The 16,802-nt window shown below is 39.3% G+C and overlaps 1 protein-coding gene across 1 annotated transcript in view; it reads right to left on the bottom strand.

The window, feature by feature from the left end:
• XYLB (xylulokinase homolog (H. influenzae)) overlaps positions 1-16,802 on the bottom strand; it is a gene marked incomplete at its 5' end in the record, with an annotated part of 79,423 nt that overhangs the window by 10,539 nt on the left and 52,082 nt on the right. The window contains one exon of the mRNA XM_010085492.1: positions 2,887-2,945. Within this exon, the coding sequence (XP_010083794.1) occupies positions 2,887-2,945 (59 nt within the window). The remainder of the gene's footprint in view (positions 1-2,886; positions 2,946-16,802) is intronic.

Here is a 16,802-nt window from a genome sequence, read left to right as displayed (position 1 = left end):
CCCCAGCCAGCTATTTGGGTACCCACGGAAAGAAGCACCGCAGGCAACAAGGAGTCCTTGAATTGTCACACAAGAGGCTATCGGTAAATCCGAGCTAGGGATGTAACTGCAGCCAGGAAACAAAGTCCTATTTCTCTCCAGATCTCTTTATTACAAGTTCAGAGATGTCTGGGTTCAAGCATCATCTCCCTCCTAATTCCACACAATCAGCTGTTGTGGTTTAATCCCAGCCGGCAATCAACCCCACACAGCTGCTCGCTCACACCCCCAGCAGGATAGGGGAGAGAAAATTAAGACATATTTGGATAGGAACACAGCAGGTTCAATAGCTCTTCTCCAAAAACATTGCCAACAAACTCTTTCCACTTTGGTTTCATCACCTCTAGGATTGCAGGTGCCCCTCAGGCTGGGCAGCTAACAAGCCAGATTTAACATTTTGCTGGTTTTATTGCTTTGCCAAGCGGAACAGTGTCTCACCCAATTTACATCTATACAATTGAGTCTAAAATAAGGCCAGAATGTCCAGGAACCAAAAACATTTGCATTAGTGATCTGCAACGCTAATCCAGCATTTACAGCCTGGTTGATCATGTGCCCCACGGCTTCATAAAAGATGACTAAGACATTCAATCCATATATGCTATAGAAAAAAAAAAATTTGCAGCATTTCTAAAGGGTTTTGCCTCTTTCTCTGAAAGTTTGTGGGGAATCTGCAAATCAAAACCTTTGAAAATCACCAGTTTTCACAATTGTAAACCAAAGTGGCTGCTTGCTAACTAGAATCCAATGAAAGTCTGAGTTTATACACTTAAAACACTCTCTTCTGGTAAGATAGACAAAGCGGTATTGCCTAAATTCGCTTGCAAGCAAGCATTGAGCAATCCATGAGCTTCAATGCTAGAGGACAAATGGAAAATTAATCATGGTATTATTAAAAAGCCCTCTGGAAATGATAAGATCACAGAGTACTGGTTCCACTGCCCATCCTGCCAGCCAACACTACCGTGTTGTTTCAGCACATTCCCCATCTGCCTCTTCATCTCATCTCTAACAGGTATTTCTTGTCTTAAACTTGAATTGTAAATTCCTTTAGACAACAGAGGTCTTTTTTTTTTTTTTTGCATCTCTGCAGAGCCTTATACAATGCAGCTCTACTCTGTAACTGAATGCTGATAAGTGCTGTAATACTACAAATAATAACTACCTTTTGTGCCACATGATTATCAAATTAAAATTATTCAAAGTTCTTATTTTTAGTAAGTCATTTTAAACTGTGGTCTCATGAATAATTTTAAAAGAAACTGTTAGAGGTTTTACTGTTAAAAATATTTCACTGTGTTTCATGTGGTCATTAATCAAGTACCACGTATGTTATAAATAAAAAGCTTCCCAGAACTGTGGAGAAAGCTGCCCTACTGTATTTTTTTTTAACAGATTTTCCTAAGTTGCCTCCTTTGCATTGTAAAATATAGGAGTTACTGAATGCTGATTAATTAAATGATAGTCTTTTGTAGCCCTGGAACAAATTATCCCAAATTGACCATGATAAGGGTGGGAGTTCTTACTCTTCATGCAACTGATATGGTTTCTGAGGTTTTGATTAAATTAAAAAGAAGGATCCAATTAACCAGTGACTGAATTAAGTGGATGACACTGTATGGATCATATTATTTTAAGAGTTTTAAAAGCAACTGCATTGTTACATGTGAAGAGCGAGCACCACAGCCACCACCCTCCCATCCCCAGGATTTTTCAGTTGTGTATGTCGCAGAACTACATGTTATAAGAACATTCAGTTCTTCATTCCACAGTAAGGAGATCCCTCTAGCACCTAAATTGAAAATATAGCTTTAAAAACAAACTCATCTATTAATCCAAACACTTTCCTGATGTGTTCTTATCAGAATTACTCCAGTAGGGACCAATGTTTTAAGCAATTAACCCATCAGTTAATTTCCCAACGTCAAGTTCCTAAGCAAAATAACCAAAGCAGATGAAGAGATGTGACATCTACAGGCAAAACATGACAATTTTTCTGTGTCCCAATCAGCTGTACAACCAATGGTTATACGAACGTGTTTTAGATGCCTTAGGAGAAAGAGAGCACTTGCTCTTTGCTCTTCAACCTCCATTTATTCCAGCTGAGGTTTCACAGAGCAAATGACCCTCATTTCATATGACTGCAGCTGTCAAAGAGTATAGTGCATAGTTGAGTCTGGCCTCTAGATGGTTTATAGCCCATAGAAAGGGATTGGTACCTCCAGAAAACAATTCACCCTGTGTTGACTAACTTTAGTGCTTGGACTTAGCCCAAGATTAAGACAGATGCCTTTGGGTGTAAATGTCTACCTCAGTGTCTGCACCTCTAGTCAAAAGGGAGCTTGACAATGTAGTGTCACCTCAAGAGGTGACACAACGCCAGTAAGAAAGATACTCAGAACAACAAGGGCAGGGTTTTGTTTGTTTGAGGCGGGGTTTTTTTAAGTGTTCGGCACCAGCATAACCCCCCTCCAGTTTAATTCATGGTCCAACTTTGATCTGAATGACAAAAGCTATAAAAATCTCCAGTATCATATCAAGTCTCTTCCTGATTTTTTTGCTGATTGATTTGACCTAAGTGATGAGACCTGGAAACCACCAGTGCTTCACACAGACATTCAAGAAAGTTGTCAAGTGTAAAAATGTCCTTAAAGTTCAATACAAAATTAGCATTGGGATAACAGTTTCCACACTAAACTTGAAGAAAAGCTCCAAAGACCTTCAGCAGATTCACAATCCCACATCCACACTTTCCTGTGCAGCTGCAGTGATTTGGATTCACTACATCAAAACAAAAATGCAGATGTAACTGTAAGCTCAGTTCAAAGGATTTAATTTTCTACCTACCTGTAAGATCTTTTTATTGTGGGATGCGCCACCAGTAGCCAAAATCCTTGTTTTGGGCACTGCAAGGCAATACAACGTATAGATCAGACTGAAAGTGCAAATTGTCAAGATCTGCACTACTGAACCAAGGAATGAGAACACGGAGGTGAGAGTCAGATGATCTGGGCTCTCTCTCTGTACCTCTAATTTACCTTCTATAAAAAAGGAGATAAGACTAATTACCCACTTTTCCAAGGCACATTAGAACACTTCCTTAGAACACATAAATATTGCAGATCTATTATTATTACAGTGCTATCAAAGTCAGGGAAACTTGCAAAAGAGATATACAATAAGAAAGGCAGTGTTATTATACTACAGCTCTGGTTTGAGGTCAGATCGGTTTGGCTCGTAGCTGTATAGATACAAACTGACAGATAACCTTTAAAACCAGCAATATTTTCCAACTTTATCTCCTCATAATGTTCTCAGTCTGAGTTCACCGAAACCTGAGCAATCCCTATATGCTTGAATGACAAGGAAGTGTGTCAAAAGGCAATTGGAGATGGTCTAAGTCACTCCAATAAAAATAAAAAATACCTGAACCTTCATCCAATGCAAACCCACAGCTTTGGGGGTGTTAAAAAAATTGTCCTGTTTTCTTTAGTCTTTAAAGAAACACACCTTTCCTTCTCACATTCCTGAATGTCCGTCCCATGCCTCATCATTTATTTGTGTGCACGCTCCTCTGGAGCACGGCATGCAACAAGCCACCCATCCATCCATCACCACAATTCAGAAAGGCATTACAAACGTGAGTAGTCCAAATAATCTCACTGAAATTCTTCAAAGGCTTAGAACAAAATAAATGCATAAATACTTTGATACAGTGTATTTTAAAAATCTAAATACTTAATTATCCTGATTTATAACAATAGTAAGTGATACCATTACGTATACCTTCCCAAAAGGGGAATTTTACCGTGGTTATTGTTTTGTTATCTTTAACCCCTTTTTAATAAAAGCTAAAGATAATTTATTTCTCACAAGGCAAAGTTAGTCAACTTATACTGATGCTCTAAATAATTTCCTGTCATTTATCCTTTCAAGTATCTTAATGACGAAAGCCCTGAAGACAGAATTAGAAATAAAGGGACGATGCAGCTCACCATGCCATTTCTAGACCCACAGCTAGGTGCTCCGGTGGAGTCCAAGACTCAGACAAAGCATTGCATGGGGGACCCTATTTTACTGATAAATTTAATTTGATTTTCCTCTTTGGAGGATATTCAGTGATGCACAAATTGGGTTTTAAAAGCCATTAGGATCTCTGTCAATGTCAGTAAACAAATCAAACAAACAGCAGAGTGATTCCTCAGGGAAAACAAGTTTCAATTATACCAACACAGAGTGACAGATCCCTGCCAAGATTATTACAACAACATAATAGCACAGAAACCAGTGAAAAATAACTAGCAAGGCTCTGTTCCTAGAAACCAAACTGAATGATTTACTTAGTAGTCACAACTCCGTCTTGCTAAACCTTGTTGTAAACATAAATCCTTGCAGAACTACCATATCCAACTTGAAAACACCACATTTCAGAGACACCCAGACAGACAGAATGAGAAACAAATATGTTTGCCACGCTGCACAGCAGCTAAAACCAAAGAACAAGGCATGCTTGCTCTTCGCTGCCTCTGGAAGTGGGCTGAATAAACTGCTGGGCTATCACCATCAGGAAAGAACAGCGGGCAATATAAAAGTGGTCCAGCCAAACAGGAACCACCTCTGCGAACACTGCAAACATATGCTGCTTCTTGCACTTCCATCTGCATGCAGTCTTAGGGCTTCTGCTCCACAACTTCTCACGTGTTTCGGAGCCCTGTCAGTATATATCACTGTCTGCTTTCACTGGCCCTGTAACTGATGGGGCAGGTAGGGCTGATTTGTGCCTTCTAGCTGACTCCAGTGCCCCTGTAACAGATAATATTTTTGCATCAGGAATCAAGGACTGGACAGAAGACTTACTCCTTGCTAGGTCAGAAGATTCAAGTTTTGGCTACATTACCAATTTATGCCATAACTGTAATGCAGAAAGAAAAGTAGAAGTGAACGTACAGTGCATTAGCTATTCAATACGAACCACTCATGAGCACGCATTTACCCTACTATTAGTTGAGTTAGACACCTACCGAGAGGGGAAACAGATCTCAAGTCTAGAAGTGTTTAACACCCTGATCATCTGCACACCCTTCTTAATCCAGAGTTATTCTTCCATAGCAAAATACTAAGAATTTTTTCAGTATATAGCTAGCCTACTTGATAAAATAAACTAACTTAATTTACACTCTGAAGTTTCTAATGTTGGTTGGACATCTCAAGTTCTAAATCGGATCAGCTCATGAGTACAAACACACAGAGATACACACTAAAAAAACCTAAAACCTAGGCTGAAGCTACCTGAAGGGCAAAATTATTAATTCTTCTCCACTTTGAATAATTAGGATGGCTCACTTCACCAAAACATATCCCAGTAGGTAACAGCCTAGTGAACCTTAGCCATCACTGTCTAACAACAGAACCTGACCCATTGTGCTGGTGGGACTGGTCCATTCAGACCACATGGAAGAGTGATCTTAGGTGAACCCAATGTGCTGCACTTCCAGAGGCAGCTCTGTGTGGGGCCAGAGCGGCGACAACAGCTTCCCTGGATGAGTTTCAGCCACTTCTAACAGATGAGGAGCAGGTCCTTGTTTGAATTTGCTGAATTTTAGGTTTATCTCTCATTTCAATTTCTCTCTGGAGAGCGAGGAAAATGCATTGATCACTGATTTCAGGGATTGTCTTTTTAATGCCAGTATTGTGTACTTTACTGAACGGTGGACATTTGCTCCGAGATGTGTAATTGGATATATCTTATAAATAAATAAAGCAAGCCCATCATTTATGTATACAGCGGCATTAACAAAGACATCGTTCATCCATCACTAGCAGTGTTCTCAGCCAGCTGTGTTTGAATCTGTCAGGAGCTACTATCTATCCCCTACGGCAGTGCACAGAAAGAACTTAAAACCAGTGTTACCATAAAAAAAAAAAAAACAACTGTAGCAAACATAATTCATGAATTCAATTCTTTGACAGTTGAGAGAATCAGATTTAAACAACTTTTAATTAAAAGCTCCCTGCATAGTACCTAACCAACCAGTTTATTTCCTTCCTATTTAAAAATTCATGATTTTTTAGAGAGCTGATACATAATTTTAAACCTACCTAGAAAGCATTTGCAGCTGCGCACGGTATGGTACCATCCTGCAACAGGCACATCTACAGATCTATTATCTGCTGAGGAACGTGGCAACTGATCTAATGAAATTCAGTTAAAATAATAATTCCCCCTGGACAGGAGGAGGGGGGAAGACCCAAGTAAAGAAGTTCACTTATGTCAGAACACTGACCATAAGGCACTTTCCCAGACAAGACGGAGAAGTCAGCCCACTCATCGTGTGTTACTACTCACACAACCACTCCCACTCTGCCTCTCACACAGATCCAGCAAGAAATGAAGGATGTTAAAGTTCATCTCCTGGATCTTGTTTTCAGCCAAAAAAAATATTGCTTTTATTGAAAGGCATATAGGGGAAAAATAAAAACCTATCACTGAGAAGATAAACTATCATTATTTGTGTTCAGCCGTTGTGAGTGGTTCCAAAAAGACCGAAGTCCTGTATCACTGTACATTTACAAACACAGAACTGACGCCTTCACAGAAAAGCAAGCAGTTTAAGCAGATGAAGACAAAAAGGTAGAGGGGAAAACCAAAGATTTTTAGAAAGTGCAGACTCAAAGAGGATCTGAAAGGGCAGAACCCAAGCGGATTCAGCAGGCAAGGCAGTGGAACCAGTAACACAGGGCAGGTCTCTCCTGAGCAGTCCTACATCCCCTCTAACGGTCTTGGCAGATAACCGTAGCTATTAAGAAAAATAATCACATAAGCAAAGTCTCATCAATCAGAAGGTCAGTGCTGATAATTAGCACCAAAAGCCTGCTGCCACATTATTTGTGCAAGGAGACTGGAGGTAGAAATTCAGCCTCCTGTTCCACCAGGAGCGGGGTCAGATCAGACTGCTAACGGGCCCAGATGCTGAAATCAATGGGAGGACTTTTGACCTCTCGGCTTTTGGATCTGGCTATATTTCAACTGGACTCTAACAATCCACCTGCGTCAGTCCAGAATTTTGCTGGCTCATGCACCGCAAAGTCCAAAAGCGGAATTTGACCTTCCATTTTGTGGCTGAAAACTCTTCTTCAACTTTTTCATCTAAATTTCCAGCCCAGGTTTCTACCCCAAACTTGAGGCAATCACTGACTTTCAAAACTCCTAAAAGACATTTCCAAGGCTTCAACTAAACAACTTCAAAACATCTTTCTCATCACAAGTGAATCCATAAATAAAACAGAACAATAGAACATGCATTCAAAAAGCAGCTGATTATGCACATGAACCCACGCCAGCTATAAGCATGATTGCGAATAACTGCAATTTACAATTTGCAAGCAACGAGAAAAGTATCAGCCCCTCCTTTATTTCTCTGATTAACTGCAAACACTGTAATTTCAAAAAAAGTATTTTCTAGCTTTTCATTCAAGAAAGACAAAACAAAAATATGTGATTATTTTGTCCCATTTATAAAACAAGTGAACCAAAATCGTCTTCCTTGCATATTAAATCTTCCAAAATTCATGCTAATCTTTCTTATTCACATAAAGACTGTGAAACTAAACTCCCACTATGGTAAAAGGTTTCTCTTGTCTATACCCTTTTAAATATGAAAATGTACAAGTTACTGAGTGCCCTCTATGTCCCTGTGAGTTCTAGGACTGGGTCCAAAGGCATTTGCTTCTCTACCTTGTTGTGCTGCCTCACTTCCGACATCTCAAGTATTTCATAACAGAGAAAAAAATAACTGCCACAAACCAGCCTTCAGCATATTAGACAATATCTACCTGATTGAGACAAAAGCAATGTAAACTGGAACACACTCTTTTCTTCTCTCTTCCTTTTTTTTTTTTAATTTAGACCCATACAACTGCCCAAGTGAACAAATTACAAGCTTGACGCCAAATATTCAAACAAATTTAGCCACCATTACAATTCTAAAAACAATACAGTAATTCATAAAAGCTATTCAAAAACTATCTTTAGAAGTGTTTGACTTCTACTTTGAAGTGTCAGCTGATTTATTACGGAGAGAAGCAAGGCATGGTTGCCATATAGGTTGGCTGTTTTCTTACTTATAAGCAAAGAAGTTCTCATATTTCACAGTGTGCTTTAATTTCACTGAGAGTTTCAATTGCTCAAATGCATGTCAGAAATTTTCCAGACATAGAATTTATTCTTATTTTTTAAATGCAGTGCCTGGGGAAGTAAAACAACTTTTAAGGACAGAATTGCTCATCAGCCTCTAAGGCTACAGCTACTGTCATACCAGCTGTAATTCAATGGAGGAAAAAAGCCTCGATTTTCTCAGCAACAATGACAAATATGGCTAAAAATCTCAACATTTATGCTACTTACATAGATAAAGTCTCTACAATGATGTAGGGGAGAACAGGGATGATTCTTCTTGCTCCCACTGCTGTAAGGCAAGAATAATACCACTAAAATGAGTAGATGTGTACACACCTAAGTAAAACAGAGTAGGACCAGTATCCGTAGTCAAGACTCGTATGCTATTGATAGTCTAGGTCACCTTATGTTCTCAAGCAACTTCTAATAGCAGAAATTGTTCTTCATAAGGATGGCAAATTTGGCCTTCCTAAGACCTTGCTTCAATAAAGACAAAACTTCACATTTTACAACCTGAAGCTTAAAGACACCAAATCACCTAACTTTGAAAATCCTCTTAGTCTAACTCACTTTAGATACAAATTTAAACTTTAACATTGACTCAAAGCCTTCCCCTTTTTGATGGACTTCAGAAAAAATGAACATAGAAAAACATGTACATAAAGTCTCTCTTAACAGCACCTTAAACTCTTGCAGATCACCCAAAAAAATACACATAGACTAATATGTACTGTAGGAAATAAAATCTGCTCAGGATACAACCCCACTGACAATTCAACTTCATTGACTTTAGCACTTATACAGCAAGGGAAACTTTGGTACATGAATAGTAAAGACTTATTTGGAAACAAGCAGATCAATAGTCATAACGCTGTTATAACATATACATTGACATGCTCACAAGGAGACCTCTGAAATATTTGCATTTCTTGTAGAAATACTGCAGAGCTGCAATTGCTTATCAATTTGCTGTGATTTTTTTTTTTTTTTTTGAGATGCAGATCTTTATTTGACAGAATACTTTGATGAAGCTTGGGATAAATTCCAATGGTAATGTATTAAAAACAAAAATCCATGATTCAGCACTAAAGTTTACAGCAGGGGGAAAAAAAAGCAGCAGATTCAGACCAAAAGTACCAATGGAACTGGCTTACACCAGGTTTAATGTTTTATTTTTGGCCACTCAGTGAAGTTTTCCTCTTTTATTACCCAAAGTAAGAAAATACTGGCAAGAACAAAATATGGCAAGAACTGTGAAACATAAAAATAGTGTGTGTTGGGGAAAAATACTAATCACCACAAACATCCACAAAGTAGCCAAGGCTCCCATTAAAGGCTTAACATAACAAAACAACCTGCTTTGATTCACCACACGCTTCCACAATTATTCATAGATTCTTGGCAACACCTCTACCTTCACCTTCCACTTCAGAATTCCTGTGGTTCAGCAAATAAACACGAAAAAAATCTGGAACCAATGTGACAAATTAACTGATTCTCAAAAAATATTCTGAAGCAGGTGGTACCAGTCTGAAAACAAAACCTAGAGGAGATCCAAACTGGGTATTTGAAATCTAGACATCACATCCAGCTATTTAGTAACCTACCTACAGAGAGCCCAAAAAATGTAAAAGGTCAGAGTGGACCATCTGCTTAAACGAGATCACACAACTTTCCCACAGCAATCCCACCATCCCGCCCAGCTCTGTGGTCACTGACCTACAGTCATCTGAAGAAGCCACAGAACCTCAGCTGAAGGACTCAGAGTGACAGAGGGTATACTAGCTGTTTTCGTGCTTGCTATCTTTAAAGTTAAATATCTGCACTTTTCCCATAACTTAGATTTTTATTCTTTAAACTTCTAGTCACTTAATCTTTGTGGCTTCAGCCTTCCAGTTAAAACATTACTACAGAATTGGGTTTCCCCTTCACATGTTGGCACTTACAGACCACAATTAAATCGTATCTTCTCTTTCTTTCTCATAAGCTAAGGATTTTAAATTCTGGTACTCATTAAAAGGCATCATTTCAAGACCACAAACTGATGCTTCGTGCTGTTGATATACGACCAGTACCTAGTAGAAATGTCTTCACCACTGAAACCACCATCAAAAAGAGAGCAGAGTTGGTAAGAGCACTAAAAGCATCTGCCCTAGAGGCATCTGACACTGCATGCTCAGTTTGCCTACCCAAATACTTAGTAAGAAAGTGCCAGTTTATAAAAACTCCTGATAAATCACGGAGAACCTTGTGCTAGAAAACTGCCTGGCTTCTTGGGAGAACGTTCCAGCTTTGAAGGTCTGTAGCTCCAACAGACGCGTGCTCGGCGGAGTCCTGTGGTGGGAGGGCAGGTGTCCTGCGGTCCCCATCGCAGGATGCCCCAGAGTTCAGGAGGGCTCTGCCCCGAGCTACACATCAGTGCCTCTGGAAACCCTGGAAATGCAAACTTACAATTCCTGTTGCTCAGTTCCCGGGACTGGAGATGAGATATTCCCCCAAAATCAGGAGCATGCAAAACGTTCCCAGAAATTCCACTGACTAAAATCGACAATTTTTTTTTTTTTTTTAATGTGCGGTGTTGCTAGCACGGCTGCACAGTATTTCTTCAAAATATTCTGACACATGAGAAATTTGTGCTTGAAACTCAGGAAAAATATACACCCTCCCATGCCTGTCACAACTCTGATGTGTGTAATTACCACATGTGGCTTTCCAGATCACACGTCAGTAAATAACGCTTGCTACTGAGTTATTGAGAAACACCAAAACCATAATTGTTTCATTTTTAAAAACTACTTGTCCTCATATACAGCAATATTCAGCCTTGCAAATCTTCCAAGGGAAACAGAAAATTGTATTGGCAAATGAACATATGACACCATCCATCGAAGGTTAAAATGAGAAAAGCAAAGAAGGAGATAAATGAGCCACCCAAGGTCGCACAAAATCAGTAGAACAACCAAGAATAGAACAAAGGCCTCTTCATTACTTAGATCACAAATTCATTCGATTCTGCATTAGTTAATCTGCAGAGTCTGTGCATTGTAGCAAGACATGTCCACAGGAGAAAATATAATAATCAGCTGCAAGTTCAGCATTACCCAAAGCCACAGGATATAATTAAAAGGTACAGGGTGTGATGACCTGACCTTGAATGTCAGTTGAGTGAAGAGAGGGAAGAACATCCTAACAGATATTTTGATTTTAGAGAAACCCAAACCACCACAAACTTGGGGAAAAATCAGTTTGGGATCTAGATTTGCAAACCAGATCTCTACCAGATCTCAGGACTAGTCTGCTTCCCTCAGGACCGGTCTTCGCATCTTACCAACAACAGCCTCTAGAAATGCAACAGAAAAAAGTCAAGGTTCAAGTATCATGTTATTTTTGCAAAGGATAAACCAGCTGAAAAACAGAAAAGAACTTATAAAACAAGGCAATTTGGGTGTTTTCTTTAAAAGATTTTTCAAAAGAATTATTACAACTATTTTGGCATCCACAAATAATGCCTGTAGCTCTTCTTCTCCTAGTCCTATAAGATTTTTTGGTGTTTGGTGCTGGTGAAGAATTTTTCTTCTTGATTTTTTCTGTTTAATACCTGCTACTTCCCTCAACAGAAATAACCTACAGGTTGTAAAGTACTTCACAAGAATAAAATGAATTGATAGGAGGGTGTACTGGGTTGCAAAACACCAGGCTGAGGTAGCAGAAAATCTGTTTATTTTGTTTGTTCAACAAAGTTCCATACGCCAAGAAAAGAAGCAAATATATTGAGTAGGAAACATTTACTCCTTTTTCTCCCTAACAACCACAACGAACTTACTAGCAGAAGAAAAACATACTGACCTTCCATAGGTGACTGTGGTAGGTTTACTTCACTCCTCTGAACCTCTTTCTTTCAGTACTACAGAACACAGCACTGGGGACCGCTTGCACCAGTTGAGGTTCTGAGCGCTACTAAAGTCTTCTGTTATTAATAAACCTCCCGCTTTCCAAGTGGATTATTTATAAATGAATTTTGTGACCTCTGGCAAGCTAGAACTAAACAGAGAATACAGTTTTTTCCACTTTAACTGAAAAACAAAGGCTACAGAAAGACGAATAGAGAGAAACAATTAATATTTCCTAATAATTGTCATACTGAATGGGAGAACAGCTATGTTTCTTGGGGTTTTTGTGCAGAAAGGTTCCAGGTAACTATTCATTCACGGGGCTGGGTTCATGTAAATCGGATGCTGTTGCCAAGCAACTATAGGTGCTAAGGAATGAAATATAGTCTGCAGAAACCTAATAGCCTGGAGAGAAAAAGAACTACAATCTGAGATTTATGGCATATATAAAAGGAAAAGAGTCATTCTCCCACACACAAAGAACACAGATACTTTATTATAAATGTCCTTAGTGTGTTTTTTCTAAGGTATAATTAAGCAATAAAATTCCCACTCCACCCCAAATCAAACAGGTAAATTATTTTTTTTAATGTTTTGTTCATTAAGCTTTCTAGAAATAGATCTTGAGAAATTAGCTGCCAAGACAAAAGCCAAAATTTAACCTAAAGATCTTTCTTTTACACTAAAAAAATGTTAGCTATACAGCCAGCCCCGCAACTGCCAGTCAGCTATCTACTTTACCTTCTCATGTTTTTATACCATGCTCATTAACATTGCATCTGATCATCAGAAATTCTCTTTAAGCTTATTAAGATTTTAAAATATTTTTAGCAAGTTAATTAGAATACATTAACAGAGCTCATCTGTGTTCACCCATCATGCATATTTTATTTTATTCAGGCAAATTGCTTTTAAATGAAATATTAGACCTAGGAAGGGTACACTGTTGGATACTGAACAATACAACCCCTTGGTACAAGCATCCACTCCCAAACAACCTAATAACTTCATGCCACTGGAGAGTGGGGAGATTTTCTGATGGCAAAGGGATTTTTCTAGTGTCTGGCCTTATCATAATCCCCTTCAACTGTGGCTTGGGTATACAGACTTGGTGGATCATACTGGTACCTGAACCATCCTTAGTTGCCATCATGTTCCCGTACAATCAATAAAAGTTAAAGCAGCCAAGAGACCACTGCAAGGGGAGCCAGAAGTCCAGCGAAGGAGAAGGAAAGAACGTCTCCAACCCATCACGCTGTAGTTCAAAGGCTCTTACAAATGCATGTTTGGCGGGGTTTTTTCCTCCAGCTGACAGTGTCTGAAGATATAATTTTCTCTTAAGGCAGGAGACCACTTAGGAGCTCTGGCATGGTGTAGCAAGTGGATTGGAGGTGCCACAGCAAGAACAGCTCACAAAGAACGAACCTGAAATACCCTTTGCTTTAGCTAGCATTATAAATTCCTCCCTTTAATATGCACTAAATGTCACCAGATTCAATCAAATAAAATTAAATAACAGTTTACAAGGAAAAGAGAGATAGCAAAAACCACCTTGGGGTATTTTCGGCGTGTCACTTGCAGAATTTCACTCAAGTGACATGAAGTCCATCAACGGACACTGAAAAATAACTACAATACTACTATAATAAGACATTCCTCAAGCTCCTGCTATGCATTCGCTCAATCCAGTCAAACATGAAATCTTTGAAATCATTCCTTTAGAATCCATATGGCCCAAATCCTTCCTATCTAAGCAAGGTTGGAAAATCACACTAATTTCATCAACACTTCCCAAGCTAAGTGGTTACTTTTGGAGATCTGCATAAATAAAAGGAGGAATAAAGTTTGCCAACCTCATGCTTGATTCAGATTTTGCACTCTCGCTGCATTTCAATTAACCTGCCACAGATTGCAGAGCTGACATGTTTGATTCAGATAGTAAAGAAAACACTCTCTAAAAAACAACGGGTCTGAAGATTTTGATGAGCGATCATACAATCCAGATCAAAACACACATTGAAATCTCAGTCACCACACATTTCCCAATCTGCATCATTAACACTGTCTGGTTTGAGGGATTTTGATAATCTCTTTTACAATCTATAACAGTTCTTTATCTCCGAGGCACTGATGCCTTTTAACTAATGATCATTATTTAGGTATGCTCTGTGCCTGTAGCCTTCTCTGAGATGTTAATCTCTGCAATTCTACAGGCTGCTCTTTTATAAACTGCTGTCATACCCCCCCGTGTTCTCCCACTGACAAACCCCAAGACTGGACGCATTGCATTTAGCATCTGGCTGAACACATCAGCCGTGCTGGCACAGGGAAATTTTAATCACAGCTGGGCAATTCTGTGGTAAGCTCTTACAAAAGGCCAAGAGAAGAGAACCATACTGATGGGTGGAGCCCCTTTGCTCTGAATAAAGCACTATCGATTGCAATGAATCCAAAACCACCTTTTCCTTTCATTTCTACACTTATTAATCAACTCAAACATCAAAAGCAGAAGCTGCAGTCTGCACTTTCTCCTCAAGCTTGATGGAGCAGAAGTTTTGTTTTTTAAAGGAAATCTCTGCCTTCGACAGCTGGAGCAGAGATTTCACCTCCCTGCCACAGGGCTGGAGCCAGGCGGCCGCCTTGGCCGCAGGGATCTGTCCCCGGCACTCGCTGCATGCTGAGTAATGAGTCAAACAACCCCAACATCTTATTTGTTGGTATTAAAGAACATAAACTGCTTTGGTTTATTTTGTAACATTTAAGCAAAGATATGTCCTATCCTAAGGAAAACGCCCACCCAGAAATCAATAAACATTTCCAGTAGCGTCCTAATTGCAATGAGTAAGGCTTGAATGAGCAATGAAAGCAAACCGACATTTTAATGCCATTTAGAGTGACCAAAGACACTGAAATATGTTTACAATTAAAAGTATTCACTAGCAAAAAGAGGGGGGAAAGTCAAGCATGACTACCAGACAACAGCAAAATAAAATGCCGTTTAGCAAAGCCCATTTTGTCATCAGCCTACCCTGGTGCACGCTCATTGTTCCTGCAATGGAAACAGTGACTCAGTTATCCAAGCCAGCCCGATTTTAACGAACCCCTATAATATCGCTGCTAGAGCTGCATCTGTACTACAGCTACACTCAAGCTCACTTGGCTTGGGATCTTAATGAGAACCTGGAGCTCTCTGCTGCTTACATAAACCTCCCTGTTAACCTCGCCATCCCAGAGCAGCTCGGAGCACCTTACCCACCCCAATCCCCCGTCTGACACTGCCAGCCCTCTGGAGAAGTCTCAGCTACCTTTATTAAAAAGCTGCAAAACTCTTCCTGTCCATCCTCTCTCTCCTCCCTTCCTCCCAAACCCACAGCACAGACAACTCACGACCAGATCTCTTCTTTAAATTTTCTTTACATTTTCTTCTGCGGAGGCCAAAAACCCTCTGCCAGCTAAAACGCACCCCCATCACCAAATAGCCACTGACCTTATCAATCGACTTTTTTTTTTTTTTTTTTTTAAAGTAAGAGGCTGCTCATATCTTCATTTGAAATGGCAAAAGGATAAGGTTTCCCAGTCTGGGTACATCCTTTGGGTACCCAAGATGAGGTTCATCACATGCACCAAAATCCAGCCCATTCTCTTGAGTCCCATTCACTACACTATATCCAATCCTCGAAGAAAACAGCAGCCAACAAAAATGCACACCTTCTCCCAATTCCTCACAGTTAACACATTAAGTGGCAATAAAAGGTGCAATGACTTTCCAAGGGCATGTACCTGTTTAATTATTCAAAAGAAAATTGACTCAGGCACCATGGTATGAAACACTAAAATATGCAAACGAAGTAAATTATGGGGGAAAGCAACAAAAGAGAAAAAAAAGGGATCACGGTGAGAGGAACATATGGGGGCAGATATCGCCTTGTGTACCTGAGTTTCTCTATATACTTGTGTATAAGAAGAAAAGGTTGTGAAGTGACAGAGAAATTATTATTTACTCATTTCAGTACTCTGACTAGGGTCTTGAAACAATCTAACCATGCCTAGAATTTCCTAAGAGAGTGTTATTTTCACCTATATACATGAAGCAATTTCAGAAAAAGGAATGTTTACACCTTTCTAGACAATCAAATCTCACTGCTGGGAAAACACTTGTTTCAACAGAGGCTGAATAGAACAGAAGAAAAGATGCAGAATCTGATCCATGAGTAAATCTTGTTTATTCTAAATTAAGGGCCTGAAATAAATCACTACATAATAAGAACAGGTTAACAGAAAGATATCATAACAGCAGTTCTAGTTATTTGACCATAAAACATGAATATCCCATTAAAACAAAGAGCGTTTGATTTTAGCTTGGACGAAAGCGAATGTCTTTCCAATCAAGACATCTAGCGAATTGAATGTCTCTTGTAAGCAGGTGCTACTGTGTTATATTTTCATCCAAACTGCTGAGAATAAGCTAGAAGAAAATGACAAAGTAAATTGAACAAGAAAGTGTCTGATCTTGATGAATAATTCAATGATGCAATGCAACAAATACTGATTTTTTTCCTGGTAAAGGCAGTTTACAACCGTCCTTTGCTTAGAAAAATGACCTTCTCGTGGCAATTATGCTTTTGTCTCTAGGCACTGGATGACAGTCTCTGTAATACTCGTGATTCCAGTTCACAGCTCTGTTGCTGATCTCAAAG

This window comes from Pterocles gutturalis, unplaced genomic scaffold, assembly GCF_000699245.1.
Source record: "Pterocles gutturalis isolate BGI_N339 unplaced genomic scaffold, ASM69924v1 scaffold8110, whole genome shotgun sequence".
Lineage (NCBI taxonomy): Eukaryota > Metazoa > Chordata > Aves > Pterocliformes > Pteroclidae > Pterocles > Pterocles gutturalis.
Note: the sequence above shows the minus strand (reverse complement) of the source record. Positions and strands in the feature narration are given on the sequence as shown.